General features: G+C 39.9%; 1 protein-coding gene across 1 annotated transcript in view; it reads right to left on the bottom strand.

The window, feature by feature from the left end:
• vav1.L (vav guanine nucleotide exchange factor 1 L homeolog) overlaps positions 1–14,479 on the bottom strand; it is a gene marked incomplete at its 5' end in the record, with an annotated part of 60,074 nt that overhangs the window by 37,802 nt on the left and 7,793 nt on the right. Inside the window, 1 exon segment of the mRNA NM_001093522.1 lies at positions 6,126–6,242. Within this exon segment, the coding sequence (NP_001086991.1) occupies positions 6,126–6,242 (117 nt within the window).

The raw sequence follows: 14,479 nt of genomic DNA, 5'->3' as shown, positions 1-14,479 counted from the left end.
GCACATCTGCTTTAGAAGCATTTACCCATGTATTGCATATATCTTGGCAACCCCAGAGTACTGATGGGGGATCTCTAATTTGTAAACCCAATATCCAGAAACCTCGGAATTATAGGATGGGCATCTTCAATTAAGTCCATCCTAGCAAGTAATTAAAGGGGAACTATCGCGGAAAGGAAAATTTAATATAACCTTCAGCATACTGAACTAAGAAACTACAATCAATTAAAACTTCTGTACTGTTTCTGAAATAATAAAGTTTATCTTCACTATTCCTCTCTCAGCATCTGTTTCTCTTCATTCTGTCTTCTTGCAGCAGTTGAGTGTCAGATAATCATTGACAGTTAGATCTGATATATCTTTTAGGGGGCTCCTTTTAGTTACATAGTTACATAGTTAAATTGGGTCAAAAAAAGACAAAGTCCATCAAGTTCAACCCCTCCAAATGAAAACCCAGCATCCATACACACACCCTCCTTACTTTTACATAAATTCTATATACCCATACCTATACTAACTATAGAGCTTAGTATCACAATAGCCTTTGATATTATGTCTGTCCAAAAAATCATCCAAGCTGCTCTTAAAGGCATTAACAGAATCAGCCATCACAACATCACCCCCAGTGCATTCCACAACCTCACTGTCCTGACTGTGAAGAACCCCCTACATTGCTTCAAATGAAAGTTCTTTTCTTCTAGTCTAAAGGGGTGGCCTCTGGTACGGCTGATCCACTTTATGGGTAAAAAGGTCCCCTGCTATTTGTCTATAATGTCCTCTAATGTACTTGTAAAGTGTAATCATGTCCCCTCGCAAGCACCAACAACCCCAACCTTGACAGTTTACCCTCATAATTTAAGTCTTCCATCCCTCTAACCAATTTAGTTGCACATCTCTGCACTCTCTCCAGCTCATTTATATCCCTCTTAAGGACTGAAGTCCAAAACTGCACTGCATACTCCAGATGAGGCCTCACCAGGGACCTATAAAGAGGCATAATTATGTTTTCATCCCTTGAGTTAATGCCCCTTTTTATGCAAGACAGAACTTTGCTTTAGTAGCCACAGAATGACACTGCCCAGAATTAGACAATTTGTTATCTACAAAAACCCCTAGATCATTCTCATTTAAGTGCATAACCTTGCATTTATCAACATTGAACCTCATTTTCTAGTTTTCTGCCCAGTTTTCCAACTTAGACAAATCACTCTGCAAAGTGGCAGCATCCTGCATGGAACCTATAGTTCTACACAATTTAGTATCATCTGCAAAAATAGAAACCGTACTTTCAATGCCCACCTCCAGGTCATTAATAAACAAGTTGTAAAGCAAGAGACCTAGTATAGAGCCCTGCGGTACTCCACTAACAACACTGGTCCAATTAGAAAATGTTCCATTTACCACCACTCTTTGTAGTCTATCTTTTAGCCAGTTCTCTATCCAGGTACAAATACTATGTTCCAGGCCAACATTCCTTAATTTAACCAGTAACCTTTTGTGTGGCACTGTATCAAATGCTTTAGCAAAGTCTAAGTAAATCACATCCACTGCCATCCCAGAATTGAGGTCTCTAATTACCTTCTCATAAAAAGAAATTAAGTTAGTCTGGCAAGATCTATTACACATAAAATCATGCTGGCACACACTCATAGTATTATGATTTGCTATCCTTTATTAACCCTTCGAAAAGCTTTCCTACCACTGACGTCAGACTAACTGGCCTATAGTTTTGAGGCTGAGAACGGGATCCTTTTTTTGAATAGAGGCACCACATTAGCAATTCGCCAGTCTCTCAGCACTATGCCAGATCTCAATGAATCCTGAAAAGTTAAGTAAAGAGGTTTGGCAATCACAGAGCTAAGCTCGCTAAGTACCCTGGGATGAATACCATCTGGGCCCAGACCTTTGTTAATCTTAACATGTTCTAGTCTCTTTTGAATTTCCTCATGTGTGAACCATGCATCATTAGTTGTATTACTAGAATTGGGACTATTAAGAAGGAAACCTTCAATTACTGGTTCCTCATTTGTGTAGACAGATGAAAAATTTGGAGTTCGGAATCTGCGCTTTTATTTTGTTTTCATCAACCAGCTGACCCCCCTCTGATAGTAAGGGTCCCACCCTTTAATTTATAATGATTCGGCTGTCCCAGCTAACTTGAAAGCCTTAAAAGCATGTCTATTCTTACCCTCCTCAACGCTTCTATTGAACCAAAAAGGTTTTGCTTTGCAACAACGTTCCTTGCTTACAAGTGGAATATACTGACAAGTATATTTATTAAGCAGCATTTTAAAGACTTCCAATTTTTGTTCTGTGTTTAACCCTGTGAACAGCATTTCCCACTTAATATGTTGCAGAGATTCCCTTCAGGGCCGGAACTAGGGGTAGGCAGAGTAGGCGGCTGCCTAGGGCGCCATCAATGAGGGGCGCCCTTTTAAGAGGAAAATTATTTTTCGTTTCTTTTTTTCTTGTTCTAACAGAATTTAATTATCTGCCTGCCACAACCCTCTCTTGCGTTATTTGTAAAGTGTGGGCGGAATCCACCATGCCGCAATCTCCCTCACCTCCCTCCAGCGAGTAGTAGCCACCTTAAGTGATTTTTTTGAACATACTCCTATGTGGCGGTGCTGCGCGTCGGTGCATACGCATGCATGTCAATGACGCCGCTGAAACGGCTGGGCGGCAGAGAGCTGCAAAGAGCTGGAGCGTTGGTGTGACACGCTGCTCGCACTGAAGACATTCCAACAGAAGTAAAGAAACAACCAGCCTGGGCTTGTATTCTGCTGTTGCTGCTGGCACAGGTACATTGATACTTGTATCAATAATCTACATGACCTGATGTATCTGTGGCTGCTGCTGGCATAGGTAACGATTGCCAATATGATGGCTGCTGGGCTTTCTGGCACAGGTACAGGGGGTAGTATGGCTGTTGGGCTTGCTGGTACAGGTACAGGGGAGTAGTATGGCTGCTGGGCTTGCTGGTACAGGTACAGGGGAGTAGTATGCTGGATTGCTGCTGGCCCAGGTATGGGGGGGGGGCTGTATGATGTATGGCTGCTGGGCTTGCTGGCACAGGAGGGGGGGGCAGTTTGATGGATGGCTGCTGGGCTTGCTGGCACAAGTACAGGAGGGCAATATGATGGCTGCTGGTGCAGGATGGCAATATGATGGCTTCTGACACAGGTACATTGGGGCAATATGATGACTGCTGGGCTTGCTGGTACAGGTACAGTGTGGCAATATGATAAAATTATCCTACTGAAAAACCTAATCGTAATGGTAAGGTGGGAAATGATAAGGCTTAATGGGTTGGAAGGGGGGCGCTGATTAAAGCCCTTGCCTAGGGTGTCAAAGTTTGCAAAGTTTTAGTTACTCCCTTATAGAATTGCTTCTGCAACAGAATCTCAAAGGAGACCATGTTATGATCTATTCCCTAAATGCTCACCCACACAAATGTTAGAAATGAGTTCAGTATTATTAGTTATTACAAGAGCCAAAAGAGAGTTATTCCTAGTAGGTTCTTGAACAAGCTGGAATAAAAAGTTGTCATTCAGCATATTTACAAACCTACTAGCTTTTTCTGTCTTGGCAACCCCAGTCAATGTCTGGATAATTGAAGTCACCCATAGCAAAACTTGACCTAGCTGTGAAGCCGCATGTATCTGCAAGAGTAGCTGGGCTTCAAACTCGACACTTATACAAGGTGGTTTATAGCATACACCAATGATAATTCTCTTTGTAACCTTTTGCCCAGTCAAAATCTCTACCCAGAGGGATTCTACACCCTCACCAGTGCCAGCTATTGTTATTTCTTTAGCACATGGCTTTAATTCAGGCTTTACATACAAACACACTCCTCCAATCTTTTTAATCCCTCTGTCCCTCCTAAAAAGGATGTAACCATTTAAATTCACAATCCAGTCACATGTTTGTTGTATTAGAGCTCACTCTATTAAAATCAACAGGCATCACGTCTCTCTACATGCAAAAGGCAGTTATTTTGTTTCTCCTGAAATCAGTTATTTGAATGAGGTCTAATTCATCTGTTAGGAAAGGAAGCCCCCCCTATAAGATATATTGGCTCTAACTGTAAATGATTATCTGACACCCAACTCCTGAATGAAGACAGAATGAAGAGAAACAGATACTGAGAGAGGAATAGTGAAGATAAACTTGATTATTTCAGAAACAATGCAGAATTTGTAATTGATTGTATTTAGAAAGTTTCTCATTGCAGTATGATGAATGATATTCCAATATTATATTTTATTATTATATTAATTTTTTTTACATTAGTTACCATTTAATATATTTTTTACAAGGTCCCAAGACTGGCTCAGAGACATGACTGTAGAGGGCCGAGAGCTTGCAGCCTATATTCCCTACCTTTTCACCATACCTCCCAATTTTGAAATAGAAAGAGGGTGAAAAAAGATATGGCTGGCATAGCTTGGGGAAAACTTTTTGACCATGCCCATTTTTTGTGGCCAGCCTCCCTAATTATCATGTTCATTTTACAAAATTTGGCAAATTATGAAAGTTTGAACACATTTCTGTGGTTTATACATGCCACATAATCTGGCAAAAGCCAATTAAGTTTTAGAAACTTTGGGGCAAATTCACTAAGCGCCGAAGCGCCGAACGCTAGCGTTACTTCGCTAGTGTTTGTCATTTTCGTTACTGCGCAAATTCACTAACGAACGCTGTCGTAGTTTCGCTAGTGTTACTTCGCACCCTTACGCCTGGCGAAGTTTCGCTAGCAACGTAACTACGCAAATTCACTAACGCATGCAGTGTACTGAACGCTACCTTTTACGCTAGACTTCCTTCGCCACCTCAGACCTGGCGAAGCGCAATAGAGTAGATAGGGATTGTTTCAAAAAAAGGCAAAATTTTTTCTAAGTCCCAAAAAACGCTGGCGTGTTTTCTACATTATGGGTGATAGGCTGAAAAAGATCGAAAAATTTTTTGGGGCTCCCCTCCTTCCCCCCTACATTTCCTGACTCATAGCAACTTACCTAGATAGTGGGCACATGTGTAGGGCAAAATAAAAATTTTATTTGATGAATTGAAGGTTTTCTAGGTATTTGTAGTGCTGATACGTATTCCTCCATTGAAATTTGAATTTGGCGCCCTATGCAAATTAGCCTTCGCTAGCGTAACTTCGCTTTACTTAGCGAATCAACGCTAGCGCAACTTTGCAACCTTACGCTACCCCTGTGCGCAACTTCGGATTTTAGTGAATTTGTGAAGCGCTGGCGAAACTACGCCTGGCGAAGTGTGGCGAAGCGCGGCGAAGTTGCGCCTGGCGAAACTACGATTGTTAATGAATTTGCCCCAAAGTTTGTATTTTTTTTTTCTGGCTGTTCAGTGCAGGAGATCAAAGACAAAGTCGGGACATTTCAGTAACAATCTGGCACTGCAGGCTGAGCTGTCAAAATCAGGAGTGTCCATTGAAAGATGGGACAGTTGGGAGGTATGCTGACACCATTTAACCTCCCTTTTCAAACTACTTCCCTCTATAACCCTTTCCTGGACGTCCCTGTGTCTTTCTCTGCCCAGTACTACATCCCTATTAACCCCTTGAAGAGCAAGGGAAGGGAGGGTAGGCCTGCACATTAACCCTTACCTTTACTGCCTTCTAACTAGTAATGTGCGGGCTGGGCAGAAACCCACGGGACCTGCAGGTTCGGGCAGACTTCCACACAATGTTCAGCCCGCGACCTTACAGTGTCTTCTGTCTCCAGTCATGACTTTTTATACACTCGCACCTGTGTGCCCTGCCCCTTCTGTGACATCAGAGAGAACCGGGCACGGGTCTGTAAATAGGTAAGCACACCAGGTAAGGGTTGGGTGCAGGTGCTGAAGGGTCGGATTAGGGTTGGGTTTGGGTCGACCTGCACATCACAATCTCTAACCCTGTCCACCTGCCCTCACTCAACCAATGACTGCCCATCCATGGCAAAATGCAGATGATGGGAACATATTGGGGAACAATTTGAATCATTTGAATGAACTCAAAGCATCTCATGAACTAATGAGAGGCACAACATCTACATACAAACAGGTCTATAGTTCTGTAAAGAAGATTAAGTAAAGCCATTATAGTTGCCAGTGATATTTACCTTTCCAAAATCTCTGACATCAAACAGATCAAATGCTTCAAAGAGGTCAGCTTTGCGCATCTTGAACTTTTCACTGCAGGTGGATAGAAATGTCCGGATATTTTTCAGGCAGAGGAACTGTAAGAAAAGTTAGCGTTGTTTAGTTATTAGCACAAGTGACTAGGGCATATTTAAAGCATCCCCTACCAGGGGTGAATTTATACATGGGTTCCCCTAGGCCAGAGCCTCTTTTCCTTGTTTTTTCTCCCTTCATATGTGCGTGCATGCATGTGAAAGTCTTATATCGTCGGGTCAGAAGCATTGGGGATTTAAAGAGCTAGCAAACGTCTCCAGTGCTTTTTGGAACCCATTGTGAGACAGCTGGGCAGTATGCAGCCCCGAAAAATTCTGCCACCCTAGGCCCAGGCCTTTGTGGTCTTTCCACAAATCTGGGCCTGTCCCCTATGGCACATGTACATGCAGAATGAGAGAACTGGGACCCATCATGACCACCCGCACTGGGAACTGCCTATCTGAATATGTTCGAAATGTGAAATACTATAATACTTATATTGGTACTGCATACGGTTGAGAGCAAATGCATTAATAAGTTGTATGTATAATAAATAGGTACAAATAGCTTTCCTTTTGCAGTCCCCTTGTATGCAATGGGCAGGTCATTTCACTTTGCTGTGAAATTACAGCCAGGGAGAATGCTGTAACTTGTGGTTCGTAACACCTGGAAGGAAGTGGGTTTGACAGCTTCAGTTTAGCATTTTTTTTAGTTTCTGCGTGTCTAAGTACTGCAGAGAGATAATGTTAGAGGCTTCTTTGCCAGTAGGTTACAGTATTAGTTCGGTTTCAAAACTGAGCTAGGATAGTATTAGTGTAACCCTCTTTTTACTGGAGTCCACATAACATATACTCCAGTAAGCCATTTATCATAAACCCCCTACGACGAAGTACGAATAATGGTTCAGCTCACCCATAGACCCCAATTATGCATTAAAAAGATTGTATGAAAAAAAAGTTGCATGCCTCAAAAAAATGACTCGACTTTATGAAATGAAAATCGACTTTAATGCATTTGCTTGTGTTTGTATTATCTGACAAAAGCAGTCTGTGAAAGATGGATTATACAGGTGAGATAGCTGCATTTTTACAATGGCAGAAAATATGCAATGTTTGCTACAGTCCTTAATGGGGTTGTTCTCTTTTAAATTAACTTTAAAGGGATACTGTCATGGGAAAAAAAAAATTTTCAAAATGAATCAGTTAATAGTGCTGCTCCAGCAGAATTCTGCACTGAAATCCATTTATCAAAAGAGCAAATAGGTTTTTTTATATTCAATTTTGAAATCTGACATGGGCTAGACATTTTGTCAATTTCCCAGCTGCCCCATGTCATGTGACTTGTACTCTGATAAACTTCAATCACTCTTTACTGCTGTACTGCAAGTTGGAGTGATATCACCCCTCCCTTTCCCCCCCCCCAGCAGCCTAACAACAGAACAATGGGAAGGTAACCAGATAGCAGCTCCCTAACACAAGATAACAGCTGCATGGTAGATCTAAGAACAACACTCAATAGTAAAAACCCATGTCCCACTGGGACACATTCAGTTACATTGAGAAGGAAAAACAGCAGCCTGCCAGAAAGCATTTCTCTCCTGAAGTGCAGGCACAAGTCACATGACATGGGGCAGCTGGGAAATTAACAAAATGTCTAGCCCCATGTCAGATTTCAAAATTGAATATAAAAAAATCTGTTTGCTCTTTTGAGAAATGGATTTCAGTGCAGAATTCTGCTGGAGCAGCACTATTAACTGATTCATTTTGAAAAAAAAATTTTTTCCCATGACAGTATCCCTTTAAGTATGATGTAGAGAATGATATTTTGAGACAATTTGCAATTGGTTTTCATTTTTATATTATTTGTGTTTTTTTTTTTAGTTATTTAGCTTTTTATCCAGCAGCTCTCCAGTTTGCAATTTCAAATGACCCTTACAACCATGCATTGATCTGAATAAGTGACAGGAATATGAATAGGAGAGGCCTGAATAGAAAGATTAGTAGTAAATGTAGCAATAACAATAAATCTGTAGCTTTACAGAGCATTTGTCAAATGGGGTCAGTGTCCCCCATTTGAAAGCTGGAAAGAGTCAGAAGAAAAAAGCAAATAATTAAAAAACTATAAAAAATAAATAAATAAATAATGAAGACTAACTTAAAAGTTGCTTAGAATTGGCCATTCTAAAAGGTGTCTTTAAATTTTACACTTTAATTTTGTAAAAAGAGTAAAAATAAAACAACAAAAGTAATTGAAAAAAGTCTTTATTTATGGCAAACAATCTGAAAACAACTAAACTGAAAAAAGTGTTTAGAAGAAAACTATAGAAAAATAATACTTAGAACAAGAACATAATATGTTTCACAGGCACAGACAATGTGTGGTCTTGTTATCAGTCCAGAGCTTGGTTTTGGGATAGATTCAGACCAGGATGCTGTAGTAAAAAGATGCAGCAGGTTGCCCCTACGTAATATAAATAAAATCAGATTTACCTATAAATAGGCAGTCCAATGTGAAATATACAAATGATTTTATGGATAGGCAATTTGCTTATTTAAAATCTTCTTTCTTCTTAAATCCCTGTGTCTGTGGTATCATTCTAGGCTCATTCTATCTCGTGCCTGTAGGAAATTTGTATTTCCTGCTGTTACATCATCAAGGCAGCATTGCAGTAGAGCAGTGATCCCCAACCAGTAGCTCGTGAGCAACATGTTGCTCTCCAACCCCTTGGATGTTGCTCCCAGTATCCCCAAAGCAGGTGCTTATTTTTGAATTCCAGTCTTGGAAACAAGTTTTAATTGCATAAAACCTAAGTATATTGCCAAGAAGAGCCTCCTGTAGGCTGCCAGCCCACATAAGGGCTACCAAATAGCCAATCACAGCCCTTATTTGTTATCCTAAGGGACTTTTTCATGCTTGTGTTGCTCCCCCAATCTTTTTACATTTGAATGTGGCTCATGGGTAAAAAAGGTTGGGGAACCCTGCAGTAGAGGATGTTTTTGGTAACTTAAGCTACTTGTTTTAATATTTTTATTTTAACCAGAAATTCAGCTTTTTTTGTCCAGCGAGCACGACTGCTCTTGGCTAAAGTCAGGAGTGACCAGCATTGGGGGTCAGCACGGGTCTGGTTACATAAAGAATTGTTCAGTATAAAAATAGAAACTGGGTAAATAGGTATAGGCTGTGCAAAATAAAATATGTTTCTAATATAGTTAGTTAGACAAAAGTGTAATTTATAAAGGCTGGAGTGACTGGATGTCTAACATAATAGCCAAAAACGAATTCCTTCTTTTCATCTGCTCCTCCCTGCCCTCCCTCCCCTGATCGCAAAAAAAGTAAGTATAAAGTTGCATGTAGAGGGGCTGGTGGTGGGGGCCCCAAAGGGGATGTGGGGGCCAGTGAAGTAGAAGCTCCAGTGGGCCTTGCACACCCCAGTCCAACCCTGTAAATAAGCCCTGATACGGATCATTGTAACAGACTATGGTAATTGCATATTTGAAGTACAATTATTGATTGTAAACAGAACAGCAAGCATTAAGGTCCAACATCAACTTCCAAAAAAAAACAAATTATTATCATAGTAGTACAATTTCACTTTCTATAGCTTTGTGGTGTGAAAGAGACGAGCCGCACATCTAGTTATTTTTTTAGCTCCTTTGAGACCTTAAAACCAGCAAACCCCAGCAGTATCACATTGCCTCTATTAGCATTAGCTTGAACTTTATGTTTAAATTAAATGTTTTCACTGCCATACTAGTTAAAGAAGTAAGTAAGTAGAACTTTGACTGTGGTGCAACATAAAGACACTGCAACTGGGAAATCCAGATAGGATTTAATTTTTTCCAGCAAAATTCACGCATTTTTTGGCGACTCTAATGGCCCAAATTCACTATTTAAGGCCTTTTTCATTAGACAAGCAATGTTTGTGGATGGTGCACCAGTCCAGCAGCAGATCTGTGTAATGTATTTCTAAATGTTAGGAACTGGCATGAAATTAGCAGGTCTGTGAAACAAGCTTCTAAAATGTACACCCAGACATGTTCTGATTAGTGATGAGTGAATTTATTCGCCAGCTGGATTCGTAGTGAAATTCTGCATTTCACCATCTGTGAAACTGCGAAAAAACACCCGTTGGCTTTAATGCATTTGGGGAAAAAAGTTGCCATAAGAAAAAAACGGCTATTGATTTTAATGCATTTAGAAAAAAAAGTCACAGAGACAAAAAAAGTTGCCACAAGAAAAAATTCCCATTGACTTTAATCCATTTGGAGCGAGAAAAATTGTTGCATGTAAAAAAATTGTTGACACCCATTGACTTCAATGCAATTCACTCATCATTAGTTCGAGTGTTGGACTGGCCCACCAGGATACCAGGAAAACCCCGGTGGGCCCAGGTGTCAGTGGGCCACTTGCTTCAAAGTTCAAACCATTTGGCCTATTTCATGGTCATACCCTATTTCTTTATGGAAATAAAGAGGCGTAATAATGGAAAGATAGTGTGTATAGTATGTATAGAAAAAAGACTAGGTGAATGAGGAAGTATAATAGTTTGGTAAGTGGGCCCTCAGTCTCAAAGGTTTTCTGGTGGTATCCCAGTCTGACACTGATAAGTTCTGAGTAGCTGCTCACAAACATATTGAGACTTTACTTATTGTCTTCCTGCCCTCATCTTACAGTATATGGTTTTGGCAAGTAATGCTAAGAAGATGGATAGAATGGCAACCTCTGGTTCTTGTACACGAATGTACACAAATGATCCACACTTTTCCAAGGATGACGTATCTGTGGTGTTTATACAAATGGCCTGCAGGTGTCACTGTGTACATGAGTTATACTGTGTATACATAGTACTATCAATACTGCTTAAGAGTGATTAAGAGTTGGAAGTTACTGTTGTGTAATGGCTGCATGAGTCTGCTAATAAAGCACTGTTATACTCTACTAATCCTCGGCTACCTAAAACATAACAGTACCTTACTGCTTACTGAAAACATCCTGACTCATTTGTCTCCATACATGAATTCGGTGTTGCAGCTGATACTCACTTTTGTGCCTTGTACTACAGAGGGTGATTAGTCACATATGTGGCCTGTGGTAATGAATTGTGGTGTGTATTGTCTCCCTGTATGATTCATTAACCAACACTGACAAATCCTTTTCATATCTTAGCTAAAGAGGGGCAAACAGGACTATGCCATAGCAGCAGATGCCGATTAAAAGTAAAGTGTCAAATTAATTGGGTGAGGAGAGTTTGCAGGGCTAGGGGGATGTAGTGAAAGGAGTGTGCTCCTGAAGTCTTTATTTTTGATGAAGGTACTCAGAGAAGATTATATAGGAGCAAATCCACTCGATTTGTTCACCAGCAGTATTACAAAATGATTCTCGGCATTGTCATTAAAGGAGAACTAAACCCTAAAACTGAATATGGCTAGAAAAAGCCATATTTTGTATACTGAACTTATTGCACCAGCCTAAAGTTTCAGCATCTCAATAGCAAAAATGATCCAGTACTTCAAACTTGTCACAGGGGGTCACCATCTTGGAAAGTGTCTGTGACAGCGGCAGCTGTTGAGAAGATAAGCTTAGGGGTTGTCGCAAATTATCAAGCGAAAAATTAGGTTGACCTGTAATATAAGCTGATGCTACAGGGCTGATTATTAAATTCTGAGGCTAATTGCACTGGTTTCTTTGCTGCCATGTAGTAATTATTTGTATTTATTACTAATCAGCCTTATTCTATGTGTACTGTATACTGTGAGTGAGTCCCTAAGCTCAGTAAGTGACAGCAGCACAGAGCATGTGCAGTGAATCAGCAGAAAAGAAGATGGGGAGCTACTGGGGCATCTTTGGAGACACAGATATTTAGTGCTGTGTTTGCCTTGGGCTGGTACAAAAGCCCAATACATAGTGTACAACATTTCTAACCTTCTTCTTCAGTTAAACCTTTAATTTTATATCTCAACGGCATTTACAAGGAAACTTAAAGGCAAATAAAATTAGGAAACAAATTCTGAATATGCATCTCAAATAGGCATCTCAAATACATTGTTGTTCAATTAAACAGAACATTTTTTCTAATTTATAGTTAGATGTGAATTTTATATATCCACAGTTACTGTATATATAAGCAAAAATTCCCTAGATCTAAGGTGCTTCACCAAATATATATCACGCCTCAGAGACTCAAGGTTATGGGTAGAATAGAAGGGACTAAATGTCCTAAATGCGGTACAGTAGAGGCAGGTTTCCTACACTTAATCTGGGACTGTCCCAAAGTAATAACATTTTGGAGGGAGGTGACTCGATATAGCAATGAACATCTGTCTCTCCCTGGAATCTGTACTCCTGAAGTCTGTATACTAGGTATAATTGATGAAGTGGTACCTTTACAAAAAACTAGAACATTACTACGCTCCATAGTATTTTATGCAAAAAAACTAATTATTATGAAATGGATGAGTCCTAATGCCCCCACACTCCAGCAGTGGATTGATTTAATAAATGCCACCCTTCCCCTAATCAAGATGACCTATAATGCTCGGGGAACTCCTAACAAATTTGGGAAAATATGGACCTCTTGGTTGGATGTCAATCCCCAGGCTTCATTATCAGATTGCTAAACTCTGACTGCAAGTTGTGCTATTATGAGTTTGTGATGTGACAGTCACTGTGTTATGATATCACTTATACCCAGTCTACTCTATAAATGTCAAGTACGATGATTATTATTATTAAATGTTTTTTTGATTTTCTTTTGTGTTTAAAAATGTAAAAATAAAAAACCTTTTAAAAAAAACAAAATCCCTAGATCTAAATATACATTTTGAAAATTAGGCAACCAAATTTTCTGCTGTTTCTATACAGAGCTGGGGCGATTCCCAAGTCATCTTACAATGCCAACACTAAAGCCTTATTTCACATATACTTTTGCCTTACAACTCTGGTGCCCGACTGATTGAGACCAGAACACTATCTGCAAGGAGTTGATTTGCCTGTGCCTGTGTGGGTTTCCTCTGGGAACTCCAAATTCTTCCCACACTTCAAAAACATATAGACATTCATTGCCTCCTGATGATCTGTAGAAAGTACTGCACTGTATACAATGTCAGTGCTTAGTAGTCGGCACTAATTATTTTTTGAATATATGGTGTGAGATCAGAGAGGCTGTGATAAAAATTAGATGAAAACTGTAATGGAATAATAGTGGTTTGAAAAGAACACACAGAAGGATTTTCATATGAGCAGAGTTGCTGAATAATAACTTTGCACCCCTGACAATGGCTGGTTTTGTTGATCTCTAAGACTTGTACTGGACTGAATAATTTTGTGCCTTGTGCTTCATCCAAAAAAAGGCCTTAATGGTTTTAACAGGCAAATGCATGTTGAAACATTCACAGGTGTTGCATCAACAGTCTTGTGCTATTAAGCAGTAACTTTATTATGTGTGTGTGCTGTAGGTAAAACAGAAATGGATGTGAAAGTAGAACTGAGCCAATAAAGGCCATTTCCTATTCTCATTCATAATTCCATTTCTCTTTTTTGGGTTTCATGCATTTCTGGAATATGATTATTACTGTCACGTCTCTGGGAGAGCTGTTTTGCATATTCATGCCTCTGTTATTAAAATTAATCAGAAAAATACTTTCTCTCTACTTCTATGTATTACTTTGATCCGTGGCATAACTTGGGACCCATGGGTGGGGTCAGAATCTGGGCCCCCTCTGTCTGCGAGCGGGATCTGCTCCTGACTAATTACTCTGCTGACTTTGATACAGTAAGAGATTTCTATCGTACCTTGACCTCCGCTGTTCTAAGCAATAAAATGTGTCCTGGTATGTGCTATTTAGAGTGCCATTGCTAAATAGTATATATAGTAGCAATCTCTTTGGGTAGGCAAGTCCAACAGAGGGTACAGTCAAGGTGAGGCCTTCCTAATAATTTAATTGCAGTAATTAAATGATGTGCCTACAAGGACACAATCTAATTCTCAAGGCAGGGAGGGTTTTTACAAAAGTAAATGCTTCGTCAAAAACAGGCAGTTAATTTCAGGAGGCACAGTAATACATTATTTAACATCACAAAAACTGCCTAGCCACTGAGTCTGAAAGAAAGGAGATTTCAGCCTGAAAGTGGTTCGTCTTAATGGTACAACATCATTAAGTCGTGCCACTTAACTCTAAGGTGAAATCTGCTTTCTTCCAGATTCAGTGGATGGGCATAAACTGAAACCAAAAGCTTTACATAGGGAATTGGCAATGCTCTATAAAGTATTAAGCACAGAGTACATACATTAGCCACATCCTCT

Source organism: Xenopus laevis, chromosome 2L (assembly GCF_017654675.1).
Source record: "Xenopus laevis strain J_2021 chromosome 2L, Xenopus_laevis_v10.1, whole genome shotgun sequence".
NCBI classification, from domain to species: Eukaryota; Metazoa; Chordata; class Amphibia; order Anura; family Pipidae; genus Xenopus; species Xenopus laevis.
This window is presented reverse-complemented; position numbering and strand designations above follow the sequence as displayed.